Source organism: Rhea pennata, chromosome 3 (assembly GCF_028389875.1).
Source record: "Rhea pennata isolate bPtePen1 chromosome 3, bPtePen1.pri, whole genome shotgun sequence".
Classification (NCBI taxonomy): Eukaryota; Metazoa; Chordata; class Aves; order Rheiformes; family Rheidae; genus Rhea; species Rhea pennata.
In genome coordinates this window covers 37,903,653-37,930,907 of record NC_084665.1, presented here as the reverse complement: position 1 = coordinate 37,930,907, position 27,255 = coordinate 37,903,653, and the positions used below count along the sequence as shown (strand labels likewise).

The following is a 27,255-nucleotide window of genomic DNA, read 5'->3' as shown; positions in this document are numbered from 1 at the left end:
TCTAGTGCCAGATCTCACCTTCGTTCATGCTGGCACTTCGTTCAAGTGGTTACAGTTCTGCACCCAATGTTCAGCTATATTCGGAAACATCTACTTCTGGTATTATAATAAGGGAGTATAGGCAGAAATGGAGGCTTTTCTCACAGAGAAATGCAGATGGGCTGAACACATCTAGATCTGGATCCCTACAGACTTTACACAGTCAGTGGTCAAAAAGACAGGGAGCAGGAGTTCAGACAGCAAATATCTCTCTAATAGCTGTAGATAAGTTTGTTACTGCCCTAGCAGGAAGAAAGTAGTATCAACTGCGAAATAGATAAATTAGGATTGACTAGCCTAAAGCCATGAGGAAAAAGTCTAGGCTGACTGTGACAAACTTAGGTAAACCTCCTGCTTTGAAAACCCAAGCCAACAGCCCAAGTACTGAGTAGGCATATCCACGGTATCCAAAATATGCAGATTAAATAGCTTAGGAAAGGCTCAAATGTTTCTGCAACATAGCAATTCCAGTATGCCAAGGGTTGGGGGAAGTAGCTTCTCCTGGACCCGAGGTGGCTGCATACCCATTTTGCTTCCTGGCCATCCCCAGACCAGTGCCTGCCAGGAACTGAAGGCTTCAGCAGCTCTGGTGCCATCCCCATTGGGACGAGGGGTGAGCTCAGAGGAGACATGCTGTCCTTTGGCCAGTGGGAATCTCGAGAGACCAAACGCTGCTCCTGATAAAAGCAATGTCTTTTTCAGCTTCTTCCTTTTCTGCAGTCTCTCAGATGCAAAGAAGGAAAAAAATAACAGTAATGCTACAATTCCATCAATTAGAAAGATTATAAATAGAAGCTGAAAAAGCTACAGCATTGACAATAAAACAGGCAAAATATCACTCACTCCTGTTCTGCTTTGTATTTTTTTTTTTTTGGTCAAAAACTTGTATGTTATTAATGCTAATTTTTCAGCACAGAATGAAACAGAAGAACAATATACATCAGGAAAGAAGTGCTGAAAAATGATAGATGTAGCAATGCCCCATATCTCTTTAGTGGAAAGTGAGACACAACACTCATACATAAAAAATAGGTGCAATTTTAAGCCCTGTGGGGTTCAAAAATGTATAAACTGACCAGAAAACAGACTTACACAGAGAATGATGTGGAAGACGGAAGAAATATGCTCTGCTAAGGACTTACATAAGATTAATAGTTTTAGCACCCCAAAAAATACCACCTAACTCCTGGACAAGAGTAACCCAGACATCCTGCACACTTTGAGCAGTAAGACAAGGAGTGGCGTGAGCAGGGAAACTAATGAACCTGGTTTCCTGTGGATTTGTGTCTCATGGCTGAATTGTGCCTATTGAAAGATGACCTTGTGCTGAGTCCTGCCCTTCAGCAAACCCTTGATATATCTCTTTCCTATCCTAATTGACTGAAATGTATAGGGCCATACAGGACCATAGGGATGCCTGTTCCTCTGATTCAGAGTGGCCAGCAAATTCAAAATGCTTTTGGGGGAGACTGAGAGACACGCACGTAAATGTAGTCAGCAAGTACCACGCATTCCTTGCCTCCTTGGGAAACTAGCTAGGACCGGACCTTCCCTCATCTGCTTATTAAAGGACAGCATCCAAGAGACATGTGGACAAGTATTTTGCAGAACTGCTGCCCACTTCTTTTTTTTTTAAGAATTGCTGCATTTAGGGATGTTGGAAGAGCCTCAGAGATCAACACACAGTTCACATTACACGAGCATGGAAAGTCAGGAAGGGAAAGCGTCCAAAAAGACAGTAGGTGGTCAAGCACATCTGCTAAGACACTTGAACAGGATCAGACTGCGAAAAACAACAACCAGAACCAAAGTGAGACACCATAACTGCAGAGGTATTGGGACACAGCACTGCCCCCTCCACCCTCCACCTCTCGGGCGCTGGTGGGGAAATGCTGAGGGGCAACACGGTCTGAAGGAACTGTGTAACAAATGCCAGTTTGCGTGGTTGACTGTGGAGGCCCTGCGAAGCCACCCTGGAGCCAGGGGGTGGCCCAGCAGACATGCTGGCAATCGTCACCAGCAGTTGCCCAGCTGGTGGTCCTCAAGGACCTTGCTCTCCACACAAGAACACACCGTTCCCAGGGAGCGCATCAAGGCTGGGGCTGCCTTGAGCTTAATAATTGTAAGGAATTGCACTGGTATCGCAATGGTAATATAGCAAAGTCTGAGGCCAAAAACATGTAAGGTGTTTCACAAAAGCTGAACTTTACAGATATGCCATTTTCTTACCAAAATATCCAGATCCTAAAGAAAAACAGCTGTGAATCTGTCCTGGAGCCAGCCAACTAAAGCAACATAAAGAGATCAGGCTACTGTTTTACTCCATTTTGCAGCTTCTGAGCACATATAAAACGTATGTGCTTCCAACATGGAAGATAATGAATAGCAAGTAGACTTAGCAGGCGAGTGCCATTTCCATCTGGTTTAATTGCATGAAATAGTTTCAATAAACACAAACACAAAGGAGGTAAAGGGCAGATAATGCTTAGAAAATCTTAACGCACTCTAGTTATTCAGTCCTCTGGTGATCCAAAAGCAGCATAAATAAATCCATCAGGCCAAGCGTGTTACTGATGCTTATTTTTGTCACTTTTCCTCAAGTAATCTTGTACTATTTACTGTGTTTGTGGTTTACAATTTAGATAAAAACAGACCAATGTCCTGAATCATAGTTTTATAAGTCAAAATACGAGCAAATTTGCTTCTGCACTATCAGACTATTTATCTTATTAACTACTAGTCTGATTACATAAGATCTACGTGCCATGCATTCATAAACCACATTACCAGCTTCACTTAAATTCAGACTCATGCCCTAACAGGTATTTATCAAGATAAGATGAATGACATCACGTATTTTGCCATAAGGTGTTTAACAACTCATACCTGGCTAGACAGTGTTTGTTCCTCAGACTTTCCAGTAATTACAGATATTGCTCAAGTACCTCATGTGTGCGCTGGTGTTCTGAAATGCACCGTGTAAACACACCTTAAAAAAAACTGGCTAACTACCTGTGGGGGAGATGATATCATGCTTCCTTGGTGGTATTAGCATAAACCCTCAGTTCACATTTGCTTGTAATACGAGACACGGGAAACACATGCCGCATGTAGCTAGAAGAAAAAAAATGACACATCTCCGTTTTTAATCATTTCAACTTTCCACAGCGAAGCCAAGTTTTTTATTGTGTTATTTTTTTAGTGTAATGTTCTTCAACAATGATTCCTGTCTTCGTTCTCATCAGCAATCTTTTCAAGCTGGAGTTCTTGTCCCAGTGGGTGTCTCTCACGCTAGAATGCATGGGCTTGGTTGTAAAAACAATTTTAGTGAAAATAAAGGAATTGCCTACATATGCCCTGCAAAAACTGGTCTACTATCAACAAGCAGCTTTAGCCTGAATCTTCCCATCCTCTTTGTAGATGTTAAAGTCAAAATAATTCCTATGAGGTGTGCTAAATCAGGGAAGATGTATGGGGACCAAATGCAGGAAGAACCTCTTTGGGATACAGAAATGCTTTTTAGCTTCCTCCAGATCCTGCAGCAACTATTTCATGTGGCTAAAAGGGAAAGGGCCTGGTAATTGGGTGCAGTAATTAAATAAATCATCTGCAGCAGCTATGAGCAGCAAAATGTAGCACAGTCACAAGCTAACTGCACTTATATTGACTTTAGAGAGAAAAATCAATCCTGGTAGGAACTAGTCTCTGCACTAAACCTAGACATTAGGGTCTTGCCGGTCTGCTCAGTTTTCATAATTGCCCTCTTTCCATTTTCTGTGCAAAAGAGAGAAAATACTTTAAATGATAAAACATATGTCATTGAAATCTTAGTTCCACAGCCACTGGAATATGTTTCTTAAGAGATGGCATGAACAATTATCGAAGGAAAGAAATGAACAGCTAACTTGGATGAGAAAAAGATGGTCCAACCTGTGTATTCTACCCAAATATTTACCCACTGCAACATTTTTCTGAACACCAGAAGAGACAGCTGGGAGATAAGAAGGAGAATGAAAGAGCAATGAAAGTGTTTTTCGAGCAGGTCATAAAAATAGCTCCTGCTAAAGTAGAAACAGCTGCTCCTGAGGACAAATAAACTCCTATGGCATTCCCACGTGTGCTTTCCCACAGGAAGCACTCTTAATCATCACAACATTGTCATGCTAATAAACTAAAAAAAAAATAAACTCAATGCTAACTACACACCCATATATTTACCTATTCTAACTTTTTCGCGGCGTACTTGTTCAACCTTGTACCCCACAAGCTATTGTCGCTGGGCACAATACTGAAAAAAAAATTGCTTCCTGCTCTGAGCACAGGGAGACAAGATAATACAGACAGCAGTCCTGGGCTTGTGTGACATGGGCTATAGCTTTGAAAGAAGTGTATTTTTGTTCTACTTGTGCTCATTTAGGTGTTCTGTTCAGTTTTATGCTCTAACTTTAAGAATAACATAGAGCAATTACAGAGTACCTTAAAAAGAAAGCTAACAAGAATAATCCCACATCTCCAAACTGTAACCTACAAGGATGGATAGAAAGAGGTTGGGAGGCTCCATCTAGAGAAGACTGAGGGGAGAGACAGTGTCAGACTTCAAATGTATACGGCTGCAGACAGAAGAACCTGTCCTCTGGGACCCTGATGGATAAAAAAGATGATGTGTCAGAATAAGGAAAATTGAAGTTTGACATCTCGTGAAATCACCATCTGGGAGGTTTTTCGCAGCGGTTCAGACAAACATCTGTTGGAAACATTACAGGCATATCTGTTCTGGACTTGGCCACAGCAGGATGGGCTGTAGTATCTCCAGAGACCCTCCCCAGCCCGCTCCAGCACCGATGCTGCGCATCCCCTGCAAACTGCAGCTGCAGCTTTTGGCTTCTGGACCTCCTCGGATGCTCCCCGTCGCGTGCGGGGACATGCTGCCTGGGAAGGAGGAGCCGCGACAGCGAGCTCCAGGTCCTCTCTGAACACTCCCACCAGCCTTGCTCATGCTGGCAGTAGCTCCCACCACTGAGGCTGTGGCTCCAGGTCCCTGCACGTGAGCCGTGCACAGGTTTCTTCTCCAAGGTGTCAGCACGTGACCACAGCCATAACAGGGCTGGAGTCATTTGTCCTAGATGATACCTAGCAGATGCAAGGAAAGGAGGACTTCCTGACTACATATGGAGCTGACTATTTTTTACCACATCATAATTTATTTTCTACCTTGTTTGGTGCTTTAAGCCTGTGTTTTACTGCCAGATCTCCCAATGGCAGTTTCTACAAGGTGTCAGGCAGACGCTTGGAGCAGAATGAGCTTCGTTGTTCGGCACTGAGGAGGAAGATGGTGCTGTGAATGGCTGATTTTAGTGCAGGGTTGACTGTCAAAACAAACTTTGGGAAACTGCAGAAGTGGATGCATGTGTTTAATTTCTCATGGTATAGGACATGTTTGTTTTTTTTCTCATCCTCATCCTTATGTAGCAAAATGGAAAACATCCGTCAAAAGTCATCTATCAGTGGGAACACTTATTAAGGGTCTGCTTGAACATGTAAACATATTAGGTGCAACAGATAATGCCAAGCAAAAACATATAAAAGGAAAACAAGTCTGTAGATAAGGCACAGGAACAGAGGTGATTAAATTTGGATTTTATTGCCAAGCAAATAAAAATGTCATGGGTGGCCTTTGGAAAGTCCCTAATCACACTGTTTTAGTGCTTTCCTCTCTAAAATGGAATTTTAGTAATTAGCCACATCCCAAGCACACTGCATTGCTACGCTTACGAGTGACTGCAAAAGCTTCTGCGACTACCTCACAAAAGTGTTATTCGCATTTTTATCACTGTGATCTGCGCACACTCATGCAAACACATCGGCATCCCCAGGTGATCTATTTCAGATGTTGGCTGGAATTTAGAGGTAACTGCTTACTCTTAGGTTGTTCTTTCATAGCTTAGCATAACTGAGACACCTATTCTAGATGACAAACAGTTTTGCTGTGTAATCTGGAGAGCTGCTGACATTTTAAATCAAGGGTAAATGATGAAGAGCCCACTCAAAATCCATCCTGTAATCTGCAACAAGGATCCTGTAGAGCAAAATATGTTAAGGATGGGCACATTAAAACTACAGTAAAAAAAAAAAAAATAGAATGCTCGATGTGGTCTTAGTAAGCAGAATCCACATTATTTCTTGGCTGAAATAATAATTTAAGCCCTGATGGACGAATAAGATTTACACATCACAGAAAGACCAATTCAGACCACAGCTCTACAGTACAACTCCACAAGGCAAGTATACTTGGAGTATAGATCAAAAATACCATGGCTATATAAAGCTCATGTAAGCCTGCTTTGATAATTCAAATTAGTCCAGGATACTCTAAAGAGGTACAGTCACCTCTGCAGACCCTATGCCAGATTACATAGGATCTATCCTTCCACAGCTGGCATAAAGCATAAAACCCGCAACAATTTTTATCTGCTCAGATCAAATTTGCCCTGCCAAATGACCTGACAGTGTGCAGAGGGGGCATTAGTGCGCACCCACTTGTCCCATCGCTCACTGTGCTGGGAGACGACAGATGAGAAGAGAGGGATGTGTATGCTGCATCATTTCTCTGGCTTCCAAGAAATAAGTGCTTAAAGGAGTTGAGTTAAGAGGAGGGGTTCTAGTTATTGCTATTGTACCAAAAAGGAGACATTTCCATTAATGCGAACACTAAAAATGAGAGTAAAATTATCTAACAAAGACCAACAACTGACAGGATTGGAAAAGCACTCAGATATGAGTGACGTTACCAGCAGAAGAGCCAAGTTTAGTCCCACGTGAGAGAAGAGGTGTAAAGACAGTACCCATATACACAGTTCCTCAAAGGCAGCTTGGCTAGGGGGAAATCCCAGTCCCCCTGAAGCACACGGGGATTTTGCCTGCCAAGATGTCTCATATAAGCAGTTTGCAAGAATTCATTCTTAAGATTTAGCGATCCTTGTGAAGAGTACAAACCGCAGTCAGTATTCGGACAAAACTCCCAGTGACTGAAATAGATCCTGTCCTTTGGCCAGTATGGACTGCTCTGATTTCTAAAGAGAAAGATTTCTAATCTATATTCTGCATCTGGAAAATTGGAGATCTATTACCTAGCCTGAGAGCCAATCAGACTGTTCACCTGCAGGGAGATAGCTCAGACCCCTGCTCTCTGAATTGCGTTATTAATGTGATATTACAGGCATCCACAACTGACTGTCACCAGGCCTGGGAAGGGACTTGGAGCACTGAGGTTTGTTGCACTGAGGTTTAGTAAAAGGATCTCTCTTCCTTGAGCCACAGTCCCTGGCATGACAGCAGAGAAACATTTGTTTTTTATTTGCCAAAACCTCCAATGGGTAGCCTGTTCCAGTGCTCTGTTCTTTTGGAAGAAAGTTTTTCCTAATATTTTAATCTTCTGTAATGAGCAAGTAACTTTTGATCATACCTCCATCAGAGCTAGGACACACCCCCCAACCCCCATTCCCATCCTCATTACTCTTTATAACAGTCCTCTCAATACTGAGGTCCTTAGCAGGCTAAGCAAGCCAAAGAGATTCCATCTCTTAAACTTTCTTACACTTCTTGATCTCTGCTCTGATCTCCCTCCAGTTTGTCCACATCTGTTAAATATAGTGCTCAAAACTGAACAAAGTGTTCCTGCTGAGATGCCATCAGGGCAAGAAGAGACTTAGTCACAACCTTTGTTTTACCTATTTTACTGCTTCTTATGTATTGCAGACTGATACCTGCCCTTTGCAACAGCATCATACCTCATCTTCTATTTAATTTGTGATCCACTGTAACACCTACACCCCGTAAATGCACAAAGGTTGCCTTCCCATCCATGTGCATTTGTTTTTAGTTCTCTGCACTACTTCTTTTTTATTATTACTTCATCTCATTGGTAGCAAATCTTCCCTGCAGTGCGCCCAAACCACCTGTAATACTAAGCTTGTTTCTATACTCTCAACCTGCTGGTGCTTTTCTCTCGGTTTTGACTGAGTATGGAAATACCAACTTACACCAAATGAGCCGTTGTTTCTCCTAACTGAAACAATTTAGAGAACAGTGTGTTGCTTAAGTCAAGGGGATAATTTAGCAAATGTCGAGTTTATCAACAATATTCAAAACCTTTCTTTTCTCACCATTTTTTTATAAATTTCACAGGTAAAAATACTAATGTAAGACTGATACTATCACTTTTTCCACAGATGCTAAAAACACTGAAGCTGTTCATTTGCTGAGACCATTGTGCGCTCAGACCTAACGAGACTAACTACATCTGGCTCCTCTCTTACACCTCAGCTGCACACTCTTTGGGAAGGTGACTTGCTCCCTTCTGTCTCACCAACCCTAAGCACAGGGCAGGCTGTGTCCACTACAGCAATGGCAACAGTAAATAACATTAAAGTGGATTACTATTATTACTGTATTTTAAACGTGCACTGCTTCAGGATCAGCCAATGTTTCTGTAATCCTTGTCCAGCTGAAGGTTACAGTAGCTTGATTGTCCCTGTTATCTAATGTTAAATTTTCTCTTGCATGTACAAATGAAACTTGGGCCAGCTGCTTTTTTACAGCTTCTTTATACCTGCCTCTTCACAATTCTCTTTTGATAACATAAGCCAGGATTGCTTTAATAAAGGAAAAAGAAAATATTATACCCTTGTCATATGCTCTTTCACAGTCTTTCTCGCCCAAGGGAAGAGGGAAGGGTCAAGCCACAGACATACCCAAGTCCTCTTTAGCTTTTGCTCCAGGATACAGTTTATTATCTAAACATCAGCTTCATAAAGTAACACAAAGCAAAGCTATTCCCTCATCCAAAGCCAGCTGCAGGGGCTCCTAGGCTTTCCACTCCAGAAAAAGGGCACACATCTTCACACAAACCCTGCTGAAGCAAGTGACAAGCAGGCAGCCGTAACCCTTTCCTGACTGTTTAACCCTGTCACAATACGATTTGCTGTTGTAAAGGTCTAAGAGGGAAGAAAAGACTGGAAAAGACAATTTTATGGTCCTTAGGGTTTTGTGCACACAGTGCTTTAAAGGCTCATTTTGTGCATCGATACTTAAAGCAGCATTAGGTAATTTTGCTAAACTTGTTTAAAAATCAGGCTGTGAAGAGGTGTATGCAAGGTGTACGTCCTTTCTTAAATCAGGATATGTTTGTTCCTACAGATTAGCTTAGAGAAATTTTCTGACCATACAAAGACCGGCCATGTGCTCTTGCTAAGAATTCACAGCCTATGCAAAGCTCTTTGACAGAAGTTTTCTACACTCAGCCAAAGTATCAAGACAAACAGGGAAGAGATAACAATGGAGATGTGCAACTGTGTCTCAAGGTTTGGATGCTTAAAACTTAACTTAAAACTTAAAAACTTGATGAGAAACAGAAAACCAATTAGGAAAAATACAAACAAGAGTTTGTTAATAAAACCTGCATCTCCAAAGAGTGGATAAACTGGAGAGATGCAAAGAAAAAGCAAGAAACAGCAGAGGAAAGGGCAGAAATGCAAAAGGATTTATTTTCAAGGCTGTTTCAGATAAACACCTCACACAAGGACCAAAGTTGCCTGCCATACTGTGGGCCTGTGAAGCAGAGGGTACCCTGCTTTCACCTCACTTAAAAAGTGGGAGTTAGAACTCAGTCCTTCAATCCCTGCTCCTTGGATTTAAACATTTTCCTGGACGCTGGCTGCACAAGGTCTAGCTTAACATGCCAGAGAACAGTAGAGCAGATACTAGGCAGCTCCATGGACTATTATCAGTCCCAAATTTCCAAGGGAAGCTGGGGCATAGAAGAGTGAAAGTGTCCACACTTATGTCCAGAAACATAAAGTTACACAGCGGAACAACAGGCCCATCTTGTCTCGTGTTATTCTGACAACCATTTTATAACACTCTCATTTATAAGAGTACGCTGGACTCTCTACCTTGCCCCACTGTCTCTGAGGAAAGTGCAAGTAAAAAGTAGCAAAGTGCAGCCCATAATGCCAAAATGGTATTTCACTAAGGTGCTCGCTTCTCTTGAGATGAGAGGTGGTGCTGACAGTGAACGGGAATCCTTTCCCTTCCTGATCCTTCAAAAGAAATGCTTCATGAATTCCTTTGGTGCAGGCTTTACCACTGCATTAAGACACATGCCAGAAATAAAACCACTTGAGCTTCAGACTTCAAGCTAAGCTTACTTGCCTGGCAGACAAAAACACTTTCTTCCTGCTTGAAGACCTAGCTTTCCTGAGGTAGAATCACTGCAGCTGCAGCTCCGAGCTGGAGCCTTGATATCCTGCTCACTCAGCCCAGGCTCCTCTGATGCTAAGTGTCTCAGGCATAGCCTCCTCCTGCTGCAAGCCTCTCCCTGCCATGCCAGTGTATGCACAAATGGGGTGGTGTAAATACCCTACCTGCCTTTTTTACCTAACCTTCACAAAGTTTTCATGTAATCAGTTGCAGGAGTAGCCATGAACAAACTGCAGCCTGGATAACGTGATCCAAATCATACATTCCTTGTCTGAAAAGAGGGCAAAATTTTGCTTCACAAAGGATTGAAATATAGGCCTTTATGTAACTGGTAAATTAAGTAGAAACTAAATCAGGTTCTGTCACTTTAAAACTTTCCTCCACCCTCCATCACCTCCATCCATCAGTTGCCTGCAGCATGTATATTGAGGAATTGCGTGCAAACGTTACCATAACCCAAGGCTTAACATAAACTATACTCTTTCAGGTCATTGGCAAATAACAGGTATATCCGGTTGTGCCTTTGTACTTGCCTGCACGCAAATTAAAAATGCATGTAAAGTTACAATAATCAAAGTCAGTCAGGGGGAAGGGGAGGAGAGCAGGGGGATAATAACCAGCGATTCAGGTTATTTATCTTCACAGCAAAGCCACTGAGAAGAGTCTGCTTGCATGCCATTTAGACCTCAAAAGGAAGAGAGGGGCAAACCTGGCTTTCAGCCAAAGCCATCCCCTAGAGCACCCCAAGCTGCACCTAATCCTGCCTTGTCCCTGCATCTGCTAAAGCACCCTATTGTCTCTGCTGCTGCTACCTCTTCTCCACGGTAGCACACAGTGTTTCACACCTCCTCCTCAACTGCATGGCAAGAGCGTTTCTATAGGAGAGGACAACTGCCAAGCCGGACCTTTGGTTTTCTTCCCTGGGAGACCTTTCCTCTCCTGGTCTTACCATGAGCCAGCAATGTGCCCTTGAGGCCAAGAAGGCCAATGGTCTCCTGGGGTGCATTAGGAAGAGCGTTGCCAGTAGGTCAAGGGAGGTGATCCTGCCCCTCTACTTAGCTCTGGGGAGGCCTCATCTCAAGTACTGCATCCAGTTCTGGGCTCCCCAGTCCGAGAGAGACATGGAGCTACTGGAGAGAGTCCAGCGTAGGGCTACGAGGATGATCAGAGGGCTGGAGCACCTGCCCTATGAGGAACGGCTGCGAGAGCTGGGCCTCTTCAGCCTAGGCAAGAGAAGACTGAGGGGGGATCTTATCAATGTGTACAAGTACCTGAAGGCAGGGTGTCAAGGGGACGGGGACAAACTCTTTTCAGTTGTCCCATGTGACAGGACAAGAGGCAATGGGCAGAAATTGAAGCACAGGAAGTTCCGTCTGAACGTGAGGGGGAATTTCTTCACCGTGAGAGTGCCGGAGCCCTGGCACAGGTTGCCCAGAGAGGTTGTGGAGTCTCCTTCTCTGGAGATCTTCAAGGCCCACCTGGATGCAACCCTGTTTAACGTGCTCTAGGTGACCCCGCTTGACCAGGGGGCTTGGGCTAGATGATCTCCACAGGTCCCTTCCAACCTTACTGATTCTATGATTCTATGATACTGCAGCTTCCATTTTTGCCACGAGGACGCACCTCGCAGTGATGTGCTGTGTCCTCAATGGAGGTAGCACCTGCGGGCTGATCCCAGCAGCTCTGCTTCTGCCTCCAGGCAGGCAAGGGCTCCTGCCTCGCTCTCCCCTCTGGAGGCAGCCAGCAGGCATCCTTGCAGCTGATGGGAGCCTGGGTATAGGCTGCTTGGGAAAGGGAAGAGTTTCTTGCAGTTTTTTTTCCTTTCTCCCTTGGCGTGCCATGAGATTAACAGACATTAGCAAATGCCTCTTCCCGGAGTGCTGTGACAAGACAAAACCTGTCCCAACTGGCACCTGCAGTCTGTTTCCCTCATGGTCTTTGATCTGCCATTGCTGAAGGTTAGGAGACCTGAATGGCTCAGAAACAGACACTTCCCCTAGGTTCGCTTCCAAATGCTGGGAGCAATCTCCATGTGTCAAGACAGCATTTTCCCTTCCTGCTGAATTTACTGAGAGGGTTAGAGGAAAACTTTATTATTATTATTACTTGTGTTATAGGAGAAGTCAGCTGTCCTGATCAAGGTCATGGGCCAATATGGAACATTGTAAAGCCACCCAAACTCAGTTTTCCATGACTGACCACAGGTACCACAAAGGGTGTTCCTTATTCCCTTGGTTTGATTACATTTTCTCTAAATGTTTCTTCAAATAAAACATGTGCAAATAACAAACTCCCATTTCCCTTACCCCAGGGAAGGGCATGAATAATTTTATAGGCCAAAGTATTACCACCACAAATCCCAGTCCTTAAAACTGGAGTCATTTCACTTACCACTGCAATGCAGTTACTGCTGGAGGCAAATACAACAAAATCTTACACAACAGAGCAAATGAAGCCAAGAACATCCCACTGCAGGAGGATGTGCAAAGGTTTCCTTAGCTGAGCTTTAGCAGTCAAATCATTAAGGCCCATTTTGGATTCACGTATTTACATCTGATAGTACATATACACCTACTTTGCTTAGCCAGATGCACTGTTTCTGGTGGAAAATGTGTCACTCTGCAGCTCCGCATGTCTGTCCTTCTCTCTCAGGTCCTCACACTTACTAGTCACCATTTTATTGACCTTCAGCAACAGAGGGAAAAGGGGAGTAAGGGACTGGGGTAAGCCTGTTCCCTGGCTCATTTCAGTAGGCCTATTTAAAGGATGACATTTACAAGTAAATCCTTGATTGACATGAATTTTCATAGTGAAATCCCAGCTAAGGACCTTCCTCTTAACAACTAAAGGTTAGGGAGAGCCCTTATGATGCACGTGCTGTGTGTCCCTGTCTAGTTTAACTGCCAGCTCAACAATCGGTTTGTCATGCTGAATACCTGTGCTGAGCACAACCTCCTCTTTCAGAGCACCTGAGAACCTGAGGGGAGCGGAATTAAGCAAAGGAAAATATTTTTTAAAGCACTGAAAGTTTCCCATTATAAAATTTCAATCATTTGGACCAGACCCTATGGAGTCTGTACCTGATGGGAAGAGAAGCCCAAACAAGGGACAGACACTGCCAGCCCACTAAAAACACCTCATGAGCACAGGTAGCCAAGATCTGCTTTTATATCCATTTGATGCTGTGCTTCAGTAACGGTCCTAATGGCCCTAGTCTGACTCCAGAAGGAAAATAATGTGTGTGTGCGTATGCATATGTGTATTGTTTATGTGTGTGTGTGTATACACACACACACACACACACACACACACACACACACACTAGACCTCTGGCATCACTTTCTGAAGTGCTATTTAGGCGGTTTGTAGCTCAGTGCAAGAATCCCCTTAAGCAGCAAGATTAGAGGTATTGTAACAAGCACTGGTTCATTGGAGAGGCTGAAGAAACCACAGAACCTACTTTTAAGCACAACCCCATAAACACGCCCTCCCACCAGGGGACGCAGTATTGGCCAAAGCTGTCTGCAGCGCCCTAATCTAGATCAGACCTGCATCCCCTACTGTATAATCAGATTTACTCTCTGAAGGAAGGAGACTTCTGAAATTCAGACTGCATTGCTCTAGAAGCTCCCAGATTCAAATTGTATTGCCTCTGTTATCATTTTGAAGACATACATTGCTGTGAAGTGGCCAAAGAACACCTGAACACAACAGAACCCAAAGAACACAACAGAAACTAAAGAACCCAAATGACCAAGATTTGTATCACAGCAAATTATTACTTGGGAACTGCAAAGTGAGCATAGGCTCATCTAACCAATGGCTAGGAAACCTGAGACACGAAAGGAAAACCCACATTCTCAACGAACAGCTGTAAGTCTCTTGGTTCTGTCTGTCCTTCACTGTCTTCTCTCTGTGTAGTTTTGCCACAGTTCCCTTAGTTGGAGACTCTACATCCTCCATTACCTGTAACTTTGTCAAAGTGCAATCATCTGAGATGAAAGTTTCTACTCTGGGAAAATCCATCTCTCCAGCTGTAATTTTTAGAAATTGTTAGTCCAGAAACAGTCGATGTCATGTAGGAGAACAATGAAAGAAAATGTTCGTGCTAAAAAATGGTGGTGACCTTTCCTTTGGAACACCTTGTAGCCTCAATCTTTAAAGCTAGAATTTGACATTTATTCAGGGAATGCCCTGTTTCCCACATCTGTGTCTTTTGTTTTTGCCTTGATAAATTCACTCAAATTTGAATAAATTGAAAAACTTTTAAAAATCATAATTTGTACATCTGTAGTAGAGACTTCATTGAACTGTACAGATGAATCTTCAAAATTTCCTTTCATACAGAATATGCTCCAGCCTGTGACCGAAGCGGACCTTGCTTTCAACAGTAGCCCTGGGCTGTTTTGAGCTCGCATCCATCACTGTGCTGAGCCAGTACTGGCTGTACTGGCATTCACTGAAATGGCAAATACTAAACTCTGAGAGCCATAGAGTAATTACACCTCAAACTTCGTATCATAACTACTAATAAAACACCCTCAAAATTTTAAAAAACAAATGAGAAATATAACATGACTGCATAAGAATCTAAGCAATGTTAATAGTTTTTAGCTTTGGAGTGACCTGGCATATCAAACAGGCTATAAGGTTTCTATACTTCAAAGTAAAGGTGGCCCTTAGCAACACAGCTCCTAGTCTTGCAAAATTCAGTAACAAGGTGATGATGCAAAACTGCTAAATGCCACAGGGAATCTTTGCTAAAGAGGGTCACTGAGGAGGCACCACAGTTTGCCCACATTTTGAGGATAGACACTGTCATGTAATTCTTGAGCAGGATCTAAACTTTTCTAAATGTTGCTGTTTGTCCATCTTTATTTCAAGACCTTCACATTAGTTTAACTGTCATTCACTGAGGGTATTTCTATGGTATAAATAAAAGTGCACACACAAAATACCACTGATGTAAATCACATTTTGCTATTGTTCCTCTTAGAAGAGCAGTTTAGAAAAGTTATTCAAAGCATGACCAGCTTTGAACAGTGATCAACTCTGTGTTTTCCTCTCAAGAAAGACTTAGCTATGTGGTTTCATCTAGTACTGTCAAGAAAAGACAGCAAACTTTGGAAAGAAATGCTATGGGAATTTGGTAAAAAAAATACATAATCAAGTTTTATGCTTGAATTAAATACAATGTTACGGTCACATTTTCTGTAATCACAGCTGTATGTTATCTGTATGGAAGGAGACTGTAGTCTATACCTTTATTTTACAAATAACACAAAAACGTGAACAGATACAGGGACAACAATTCACGCTAGCACTGAGCTGAGCCCCAGGAGGCATTGGGAAATTTCTTCCCTTTCCTCAGCAGCTGTGGGAATTTTGCTTAGAATTTGGAGCCCCACTTCAGCTTTTCAGTAGCAAGTGAGAATTGAAATCATGAGTTGGGAAATCAGTCGGAATGCAGGGAAGAGCGAAAGTCCAAGGAAATCTGAAATTAATGAAGGTTAAGAATGTGATATGCAGCCACAAATATATATGCTTTAAAAAGCATGCCACAAATGCTTTAATGTAGGCCAGAGTGAACACAGAACTAGCTGTGAATCGCAGAGCCACTGCCTCTTATGTATGCCTGGCACACTGAGTAATACTGAGGACGTGGCTCCTTGTATTTCCTGACATCTCATGCTTGGTGTCAGGAGAAAGCTGCCAAAATGAGCAAAACCAGGAGCCTGGATCAGAAAATATCATATTATCATCCACACTCTTGTGGTAAACTCTTTTGACTTAGGATTTCTTTTCCAAAAAATTTGCAAAAGCAGGAAATACTAAGTCCAAGAAGTGGAAAGTGGAGAGAAAATCCACAAGCCAAACAGAAACGTCTAATTCTGATCCCTCCAGGTTTCCTGGAACAATCCTGAAGTAAGCAGTCTCAGAGGGGAATTTTGCAATTCAGTATTGTGTAGATAACCCCGAGCAAGTAGGACTTATCTACGTGATGCCATGCAGCAAGCACAGATGCTAGCTCTGGACCTGGCTGCCCTGCAGTGGTCCTGTGTCTCAGCTGAGCAGCTGGTGCAAATCTTCTGCCCCTGGAGCTAAACACACCCCAGGCAACGCTGGCTCAGGTGAGCCCACATTGTACTAGATTCTGCAGTACAGGCAATCTGAGGGAATTCTTGTAAACTTGGAGGTTTACCAGGTGCTAGTTCTGATTGTGAACCAGAATCAGAAACAGTCCTTTGCTTGTTTTAATAGTGATTTGCCTGATTTACAAAACAGCATTGTTGAGATGAGAATCAAACCGCAAAGATATATAAAAATGCGTGAAAAAATTTAAGGAGTCTTAAACAATAGGATGTTCCACTTGTTTAAGTTTCCCAGTGATTTCTGGATTTTATCATTATGCTACTTATTTCTTCATCTTATAAAGGATTGTGCAACATGCAGAAACAGACAATCGGAAAAATATTTCCAAGGGATTATTTAATGAAACATGGGTTGAATCCTTCTACAAACTGTAAACAATTTGTACAAGTTCTGTACTGAAGCAATCCCAGGATGAAATGTTTCTTAACTGTCATATAATCTACTCAGAGAATCTATCCATTGTAAAATGAAGGGGGGGGGGAAGTTCCATAGTCCCAGGTATGGGAAAGAGGCAAAGGAGCCCAATGTCAAAGTGTTCGCCACAGAAAAGCTTCAAGAGGAAGAGGTAAGGAAAGAATATGGGACAAGGTCAAGTACTTGAGAAATTCCAATTGCTGCGAGGGAGGATTTATGTGCAGTAGATCCTAACTGATAACCAAACCTTGCCAGAGTCCCAAAAGAGAAGCCAACTGCTGCCAGAGTTGGAAGAAAAGCTGGGAGCTGAGTCTGCAAACCTTTGTTAAGGTAAGTACTTCCTGACACATGTAGAAAAATCACTCTGGGGAAGAGGGGTTTTCTTGAAAAAGAGAAGATTGTGGTCGAGAGCTCAGAAATTCCTCCTAAAAGGTAAATGAAGCCTCTCCAGGTTTGTAATTCTCCCCCCCCCCCATCAAACTTTCACCTTCACAACAAGGTTTCTCATCTATGTGCACAAATACACAAAGCACCTTCATTCAGAGTTGCAGAGGCACTGATGTCCCCACCGACCCTGCCTGCCCCCCTGTGTCTGGCATTCCTGTCAAATCAATCAGGATTTTTACCAGATTAGGCAAAAATTCCTTTCCCTTAATCCCAAACCCACCCACTTATCCCCTTTCAACTTCTTTCTCTCCCATATCGCACATCAAGTACATTTTTCTAGGCCTCAGAAATAATTAATTTTAGGCAGCATACATTTTCATTGATCCCAGTATTCAATTCTTAACAAAACCAACTTTGACTTACAGAAATCTGGGGCTGACTTCCATAGCACCTGAGTCTGAATTAAGTCTGACCTGAAAAAACAAATCATGAAATATCTAAGAGCAATTCTGAACTTCTGTGCTTCTATAAACAAAAGAAGGGAAGCAAGAAGAGTAAAAAAAAAAAAAAAAAAAAAAAAAAAAAAAAGTAGGCAGAAGGGTAATTTATCAAATGTAACGGAGACCAGGGGCTTGATCATCCATTGCCTGCACCTGGTAACATACTAACTCATCAGTTTGTTAAGTGTTTTACTGAAGCTCTAGTTGATTGTAAGGGTCTAATAAAGGTCAGAATCAGGCCCTAGCAGCAAACTCTTGAAAATTAGATGAATATTTATGGTATGCAATCAAAGTAATACTCAGGCTAAAATAAATGTAATAGTAGGCTGAGGCTGTATGTACCTTGTTCATACAGCACCTATTACAGTGGGACAGGCTGGTACTACCACAACAGGAGAATAAAACTTCTAAAAGAGATTTTTCTTTTACATTTAATAATGATAGAACTCCTAAAAAACAAGGAGACGTGAAAAAGAGACAAATGTTTTCTTACAGCATGAGAAAACGTACAAGGACTTGTGAATAACTCCTCCTTAAACTGTGTCTGTGCAGCTAATAACAGTGGAAATATTCTCCTTCCTTCTGTACTGACTGCTAGCGATCTATGACCCATCCCACTTGCAGTATAATGTTGAAATTACAGAGAAAATTTTCTAGTAGGATATGAAGTGTGCAGTGGACCCCAGCTCACTCACTGAATACATGAGAGATAGTGAGTTGAGTGCAGAGCTACTTGCAGTAAAGTAAATGCTTGCTTCAAAGCAAATGACATCCTCACCCTGACTGCAACAGAAGCTAGATTAAGCACTGCATCCAAGAAAGGATTTAGGGACTTACTAACTAGTGCTGCAAGGTTCAGGTTTTAGGCAGCTGATTCTCAGGGTCACCAGAAAAAAAGGCACATCTGCCTTCTGGCAATGGCAAATAGTAGCAATATAATCCAGTGCTCAGGCTAGTCCTCGCTGCCTGGACCCAGAGCCTGGGACACTCTTTGCAGGGAGAGGCCCATGTCTCTTTGACGTGTGACAGATGCATGAAGGAAGGGTGGCTGCTAAGGTGGGACAGCCCTCATTTTATAACATCCTAGTGGTTACAGTGTGCAAAATTTGGTTTCTATTTTACGATGGTAGTGGTGAGATCAAATCCCCAGGACCCCTTCTAAGCTTGTCCTAATCCTCATGCCATGGGGATGGGGCCATTCCCATGAAGCTGGGCCACAGTGCAGGGACAGGCTCCCTGGCAGGCTCCCTGCAGTTCACCCCACAGATGCAGCTGGGAGGAGGGAAGCTCACTTGCACCGCACTACTAGGAAAAACTGTTTTTGATGCCTCTTTCACTTGGCCACATCTGGAAGAAGCACAGCATGCTCTGGGGCATGGAGATGGGATTTTAAAGAGACATGGAAAATATGTGTGATTCTAGTTAAAGCAAAAGACAGTACTGCAGTCTGGAAGAGCCTGGGACAGTGACAACAGATGGGATTGCACTTCCTAGCAAAGTCACAAGCAGCAGCCAGGCCAGGCCTGTTATCACCCCCTGAGTTTGGCTGAATCCCACCATTCAATTTTATCTAATTCCTAAATGCTACCAAAATACCTTTTTATCTCATGGCGCCACCATAACTAGGATCTTTTTTATTTTTTTTTTCTTTTTCTTCTTTTTTTTTTTTTTTTTTTTCCTGCTTGGTACAACAACAACAAAACCAATAAGTTTCTAAATACCAGGGGAATGGCTCCTTTTAGCCCAGGGTTTTTGCAGCCCCCTTTTCCTCCCGGGGCAGCGGAGCGCCCCGGCCGGGGGGGGCAGGGGGGAGTGCTGGAGCGCAGCGCCCGCCCGGCCCTTGCCAGCACTCCCGGCGGGCCGAGGCGCCCGCGCCGGCAGCAAGAGGCGCCGCGGCCGGGAGAGGGGTGAGCGCGGGGGCGAGGCGGGGAGCAGCGGGGCCCGCCGCGCTCCCCCTGCCGCCTTCCCCCGCGCCGCCGGCAGGTATCGCGAGGAGGGGTAGGGGCCCGCGGAGGAGATGGCTGGAGGCTTTCCAGCCCCGGCTCACGCAATGCAATCTCCGCACGCAACGGGGAGGCGACAGGCGGAGGAGGGGAAGCTCTCCGGCTTCCTCAGCCGCGAAGATGAAGGCGAGACTTTGCCTCCTGACACGGAGGGCTGCGAGCCCGCCCGCCGCCCCGCTTCCCTCCCAGCAGCTCCTCTGCTAAAACTTTTGGCCCGAGCCATAAAAGCATCCGCGGCTGAGCCGCTCCACTTGGCTTGGGACCAAGGGCAGCTGGCAAATAGCTGGGACCCCTCAAGCCAGGGGAAGGGCCAGGCAGCGGCGATTTGTCAGTGCGGCTAAGTGCGGCACGCCCGCACCGCACCGCGCTGCGCGCCGCGGATGCTGGCGGACTTAAAGGCACGAGTACCAAAGGCAGGCGCGGCTGCTCCGGCTTCTGCTGAGCGTCGGGGGAGCGAGCCGCCCTGCCCGCGCTCTCCGAGCCGCTCACATCCACTCTCGGCAGCAGCGCAGGTCGCCCCGTCCCGGCCCCCCGCTCTGCAGCAGCTCACCCCCGTCGGCCGAGCAGCCGGGCGGCACCGCAGCCCGCTCGCCCGCCCGCAGCGGCGCCGCGCCGCGCAGGTGGCCGCCGGCGGGGCGAGCTCCGAAGGGTTAAAGCGCTGGGAAGGTGATAATAACTCTATGCTGAGATCGGGTGCAACTGGCATTTGCCTGCACATGACCTGCCAAGCTCCGGGTGACAGGAACCTGGGCTCCTAATGAGTTTCCCACAGTCTGGGATCTGAACGTCGCTGCTGCTGCTGCTCTCTCCTCCCTGGGGCTGCCTGTTACAGCTGCCGCAGGCTGCCCGGCTCCTCTCCATCCTCCCCGAGGTCTCTGATGGAAGCGGTGTACAACAGGTCAGTTCTGCTACAGGCGCCTGCAACGGCCGCTTATTTCACCTCCTCCTCTCCTCGCTGCTTCAGAAAGGCTGCAGCAAAAGGTAGGAGCGGGTGCGGCGGCCCCGAGCAGCGGGGACCTGCCGCGCCGCGCACGCCGCATCCTCGCCTCCCGCGCGGGACGTGGGGGTGCGGGAGGCAGCAGGGCGGGGGACGGCCGGCAGCGCGACCATGCGCCGAGGTGGCCTCACCAAGCAGGGGGAAGCTCCCGTCGCCACGCGAGGAGCCCGTCTCTTGCAGGGGCTCTTTTGCGCGGAGCAGCGATGCGCAGCGCGGGGATGAACCTGTCTCCAGCACACGCTGGCTGCCTGCGTCTGCGGGAAGCTCGTCGGGAGTGAGCATCCTCCCGCCGTGCTTTCTGCCCTCCTCAGCCGTGACCTGCCGGATCCCCCTCGGGAAGCTCCCCCTTCCAGGGGCAGAGAGCAGCCGCCGCGGCGCTGGAGACGGTTTTGGCTCTTTAGCTTGTCACATGGCTACCGACTACGCCTTGTGTCTCGCCCAGGAGGCAGGCGGATGGCAGGCACCCCGCGAGCGCACAGCAGGAGCGCACTCCGACTCCCGGCGCCCGCGGCGCTGCCGGCGCTCCGCAGCGCATCCCGGTGCCCTCGCCCGCGCGGGGCTCTGCTCCTCCGGCGGGCAACAGGCAGCTCCGCAGCCCTTCCGCAGGGGCGCAGCTGCCCGCTGACCTTTCCCTTTCCCTTGCAGCATGGCCCTCGAGAGGCTGGGGGAAGCTCTACGCAGCATCTCCCCCTTGCAAGGCTCCCTGCTGCTCCTCCTTTCCCTGCTCGCCGCCATCCACCTGGGCAAGCTCCTCCTGCAGCGGCGGCGGCAGGACCAGCGCCAGGCGCCGCCGGGCCCCTTCCCTTGGCCGCTGATCGGCAACGCGGCCCAGCTGGGCAGCGCGCCGCACCTCTCCTTCGCCCGCCTAGCCAGCACCTACGGCGCCGTCTTCCAGCTGCGCCTGGGGCGCTGGCCCGTGGTGGTGCTGAACGGGGAGCGCGCCATCCGGCAGGCGCTCGTCCGCCAGGGGGCCGCCTTCGCGGGCCGCCCGCCCTTCCCCTCCTTCCAGCTGGTGTCGGGCGGGCGCAGCCTGGCCTTCGGCGGCTACTCGGAGCTGTGGAAGCTGCACCGGCGGGCGGCGCACGCCACGGTGCGCGCCTTCTCCACGGGCAGCCCAGCCACGCGCCGCCTGCTCGAGCGGCACCTGGTGGGCGAGGCGCGGGCGCTGGTGGCGCTGCTGGTGCGCGGCAGCGCCGGCGGCGCCTTCCTCGACCCCTCGCGCGTCCTGGTGGTGGCCGTGGCCAACGTGATGAGCGCGCTGTGCTTCGGCCGCCGCTACAGCCACGGCGACGGCGAGTTCCTGCGGCTCGTGGGGCGCAACGAGCAGTTCGGGCGCGCCGTGGGCGCCGGCAGCCTGGTGGACGCGCTGCCCTGGCTCCAGCGCTTCCCCAGCCCCGTGCGCGCCGCCTACCGCGCCTTCCGCGACCTCAACCGCGACTTCTACGGCTTCGTGCGCGGCAAGTTCCTGCAGCACCAGCGCAGCCTGCGCCCGGGGGCCGCTCCCCGCGACATGATGGACGCCTTCATCCGCCTCCAGCGGGAGCAGCCGCGGCTGCAGCTCGAGCACGTGCCCGCCACCGTCACCGACATCTTCGGCGCCAGCCAGGACACCCTCTCCACCGCCCTGCAGTGGCTCCTCATCTTCCTGATCAGGTAGGTGCCGGCGGGGCGGCGGCGCCCTCCGCCGCGGCCTCTCGCCCTGGCGGAGGCGAGGTGGGGGGGCCGCCGCCGTGCCAGCGCCGGGCTCGGGGCACGGGCATCCGCTTCGGAAAAGCCCTGCGGCCGCGGGGGAGGCGCCCGCGGGAGCGGCCGGCCCGAGGCGGGGCGACACCCGCCGGCTCCGGCGGCGCGGGGCTGCGAGCAGCGGCGCCGCCAACGGCCGTCGGGCGACCGTTGGGGCGGCGCTGCTGTGCGCGCGCGGCGGGGGGCGGGGGGTGGGGGGGAGGTGCCGTGGCGGCCCGCCCGGGCGGCACTGGGCACCTCGGCGGTGGCCGATTAACGGGCACGGAAGCTCTGGGAGAGCTGCCAGAAAAGGACATGAAAAAAGAGGAGAGTGAATAAATAAATAAATAAATAAAGCCTACTCTGGCAGACGGGTAATGTTGCATAAAGAGAGGCTGGCAAAAAGGCAGCGGAGTAAAACCCCAAAGTAACAGACTTTACCAGGTCAAGATCAAGGAGATCATAGGAACAGGATAACAACCGCTTAAGCGAGATAAAGAGTTCGTGCACTGGTTTACAGACCCGCTATTATGTTGTTGCCCCCGTAACGTGGGCCTTGCTTGTGATTGCGTGACTGGTGGCGGAGCACCTCGAGGCGTTGAAAGCCGGGCTGCCGGGCAGCCTGCGAGCGCAGCCTCTGCTGCCCCGGCACCTGCCCTTCGCGGGCGGGAGCCTCACGGCTGCGGGGGCCTCTGACAGGAGAGGGCAGGGCACCGGCTGTCTTGCGTGTGTCCCAGCTTTGTCCGTGATCGTTTGCATCACTTGTAGACTCAGGCTAACGTGTCGTTAGGTTCTTCTATCTACTCAGCCATTTCTTGAAAAAACAAGACAAATGCTTAATGCTTCAAGGGAAGGGTATGATTTCCAATGTTTACATAACCTGTTTGATTTCTCCTCGTTTCTTGTATTTGCCTTGCATTTCACATACGCACCCACTGCAGGAGGAGAAGGCAAAGACACCGAAACCAAACTTGAATATTTAAAAAAGCAAATAAAGGCTACTTGTAGGAAGGCACACTTTTAGGCAAGCAAGGATAATAAGAATAATTTACTGACAGCGTGGTCTTGTTTTGTTACTTTGTTATTGTCCACACTTCATGACAGTGGTCTTAAAATACATTATAAAGAAAACATATGTTGATGATAATCTGAGTAAGTATGCACAAACTAAGATGAGCGTGTTCATAAAACTATTCCAACAATTTTTAACGGGGATCTTTTTCAGTTTAAAAATATATAGACTTTAATATATGTGTAATATGTCTAATGATAACTTAAACTCCAGTGCCAACATTTAAAAGTCACATATAGACCTGGAAAAAGAATTTTCACTCCCCTGGAAAGCCCAGTACTTGAAAGAAAAAAGTCATTTTAATTTCAGAATGTTCTATGTGTATACTGGACATATTTTAGAATATTTTGTTTCAAAACATCTAGATTAGTTTCAGTTTTTGTACTGAGATTTGATTAGATGTGGTATTAAATATAAAAATGAAAATTGAGCAAATTAAAAATGACACCATTGCATGGAAAGTTTGGAATTTTTTGTCATCAAGTTTTAATTTAGATCTGCATGTTTCAACAAAATACTTAGGCTTGCTCAAACTGCATAGTGTAGGGAAGGGGGTGAGGAATTGCTTTGTGAGAAATGTTTAGAGCCTGTATTATTTTTAAAAGTGTGTGCACACAGTTATTTTAAATGGCAGGTATCCAAAAGTGCAGGCTAAAATGCAAGAAGAAGTGGATAGGATTGTTGGAAGAGACCGTCTGCCATGTGCTGAAGATCAACCTCATTTGCACTACATCATGGCTTTCTTGTATGAATCCATGCGTTTCAGTAGCTTTGTGCCTGTTACTATCCCACATGCCACCACAACCAACACCTTTGTAATGGGCTACCTCATTCCCAAAGACACAGTGATATTTATTAATCAGTGGTCAGTGAATCATGATCCAGCAAAGTGGTCTAACCCAGGGGATTTTGACCCAACAAGATTCCTAGATGAGAATGGATTCATTAACAAAGATCTTACTAGTAGCGTGATGATATTCTCATTGGGAAAACGTCGATGTATTGGAGAGGAGTTATCAAAGATGCAGTTGTTCCTCTTTACCTCCATCCTGGTGCATCAGTGCAATTTTACTGCTAATCCAAATGAGGACCCTAAAATGGACTTTACTTATGGGTTGACGATTAAACCTAAGCCATTTACTGTGAATGTCACACTTAGAGATACAATGGATTTGCTTGATAAGGCTGTCCAAAGACTGCAAGCAGAGAAAACAGCCAGTGAAAATCACCCGTCAGCAAATACCTAAGCACAGAATCTTGCATCTAAAAATATTCCCTCTATCTTTTTAGACTTACAAAAGTTATAGTTTGTTCTGGTGATCTTTTGGGAAAGTAGACAACATAACAAGATACAAGAGCAGGAAGGAAAACTGTGCAAGTCATAATTCAGTCTTTTTTAGTTCTAGAGGCAGAGCCAAGAGAAGCATTTACTATATTAAATGATAAAACATATGCAAAAGTATGCAATTTGAAAGTAAGCTTTTTCTATTCTAGTGTGTTGATAGAATTTGTAATTGTAAAGCAATTTTTTGTCTACTGACTAGTTAAAGCATCTCCAGGAACTGTTTGTACAATCCTTTCTGTGTCTCTATGCTCTGTGCCTTATTTCTAAGCTCGCCTTCAGTGATTCCACATTCCAAAGCGAAATCTCATATTCCTCCAAAAAATAACCCCAGACCCCACAGTCAGAACATTGTAGCCTTCCTCTGAGTTCACTCTTTTGGAAACTGCCATAGGCATATGGCAGGTCCTGTGTTGTGACGCTCGGGTGTACATTAATGCCTCCATAAAAAAAAAAAACTTTAAAATATTTTTGATAAAATGCCAATGTAAAGCCTTGCCTTTAACATTCCAGAGTGTTTACACATATGACTAAAAAAAGAGAGATTTGCTTATGAGCACAACTTTTTTAAATAAAATTCATATTTTATATGAGAATAAACACAGCAACCTAATCCAGTCATTTTCAATACATTTTGAAAGGAAAGATCAGAATTGGTGTGTCACCACTTTTCTCCAGTAAAGACATACCTCCCCACCCCTAGACACATAGTAAGTCCAGTTAAAATTCAAATGGGCCAGAATTTGCAGAAGTGAGAATCTGGAGGGGGGTTATATTGAAACTTCTGTGCCACATGCTTCAAACAATGCACACAGCAAAAACAACTCTGTTCACTAATCATTCTGTTAGACTGAGTTAAAAGGTGTAGCCAAACATTGATTGTGTACTTTTTGTATGATTTGTTTATAACAAGGTCACAGAACAAAAACTAACATTACATACCCTGATTAATGTACTGGTTAACTAAATGAAAATGTACTTTTAAAACTTCTGTGAGGTAAAGGACATCAAGTTAAAAAATAAAACTATTATTTTAAAGTAAAATAAGCACATGAAACTTTATGGCCTTAAATCTCCAGCTAATGTTTGTGCACACAAAGCAGCATATATTTCTCTAAAGTGTGAACCCTCATATGTACATATCTGATTTTGAAAACTGTTGGACATTTCTGAGGAGCTACAGATCATCCTCAGTTATGTGTGAAACCTGTGAGAAATATGAGTACCTCACATGTGGCTTGCTGTGCTCATCTTCGTACAAAATAAGGGTTTACAGACCTAGAAAATAAGGATACAATCCTACAACCTAAAGTAGCTCTGTTGAGACCTAAGCAAGTAAGATTTGCAGGACCAGGTCTTGTGATATGTAGCCAGGCATAATCATGTTGACAGTAGTGACCAAACTTATACTGACATTGATAGGAGCTAGATGAGCAACACAATCTCAAACTTCTTGAAATAAATAGAAACTTCGTTGCTGATTTCAGTAAGAACCTGAATCAAATCTAAAAGTACCCCTGCGTAACCCCACTAGTAGTAATGTACTTATTTAACATCCCTGACTTCACATGTCATCTGTTCTCTTTTTTCAAAGCTAAAAAAACTTTGTTACCTACACAAGGAGTAACCTCAGGTGTTCTTCTGAATTACATACAAATCTGTGATATCCCAGAACTTAGCCTATACCTGTGAAAAGCTTTATAAGATATACAGCATTTTCATATAGAGATCTACATTAGATCAAATACTAGCAAAACATTGTACCTTTTTAAGTATCATTATTGAAAAGAATATAAAGAATATAACCTACAACTGAATAGTTATTCTAACTCAAGGACCACATTTTTTTTTATATTTCAGTAAAAAAAGGCTTTTGCAATTTTGTACTCTCCTTAAAGCTTTAAGTATGCATTGGTTACTAGTGCAATTTTCATTCACACTGCTGATGTGGTTTTGTTGATGTATGATGCCTATCAGTGGGTCTCACACACTACACAGCTGCTTGTGAAATGCCTCATATAATCTGTAAAGTTATTGAAATTTGTTCAGTGAGATAACTTTTGTGATTGTTTTGAGATGAATCATTGTGTTATCAAAATACTAAATAAAATTATTCTTGTACTGCCTTTGCTTCATTCACGTGTGTAACTTCTTAACATCCAGATAAAACAATTTTTATTTTGTTTTGGAAAGTATTATTCTAGATGTTCTTTGTTTATATACCTTTTCTTCCCCTCGCCATTCGCCATTTCTGGATTTTATATTTTTTCTCTGTCTCTTCCTTCAGGCTTCTCAGGTCTCCCTGCTTGTTCACACTTTGCCATCTGTATTCATGTTTCTCATTCTCTTGGCTAAGGGCACTCTCTGCT

The 27,255-nt window shown here is 45.5% G+C and overlaps 1 protein-coding gene across 1 annotated transcript; it reads left to right on the top strand.

Moving 5' to 3' along the window:
• The first annotated feature begins 20,391 nt into the window (after positions 1 to 20,391).
• On the top strand, positions 20,392 to 27,012 carry LOC134138431 (cytochrome P450 1B1). The gene is made up of 3 exons (XM_062572063.1): positions 20,392 to 20,651; positions 21,396 to 22,403; positions 24,179 to 27,012. The coding sequence occupies exons 1-3, from the start codon at positions 20,632 to 20,634 to the stop codon at positions 24,789 to 24,791; spliced, it is 1,641 nt and encodes a 546-aa protein (XP_062428047.1). The 5' UTR covers positions 20,392 to 20,631; the 3' UTR covers positions 24,792 to 27,012.
• Positions 27,013 to 27,255: the final 243 nt, after the last annotated feature.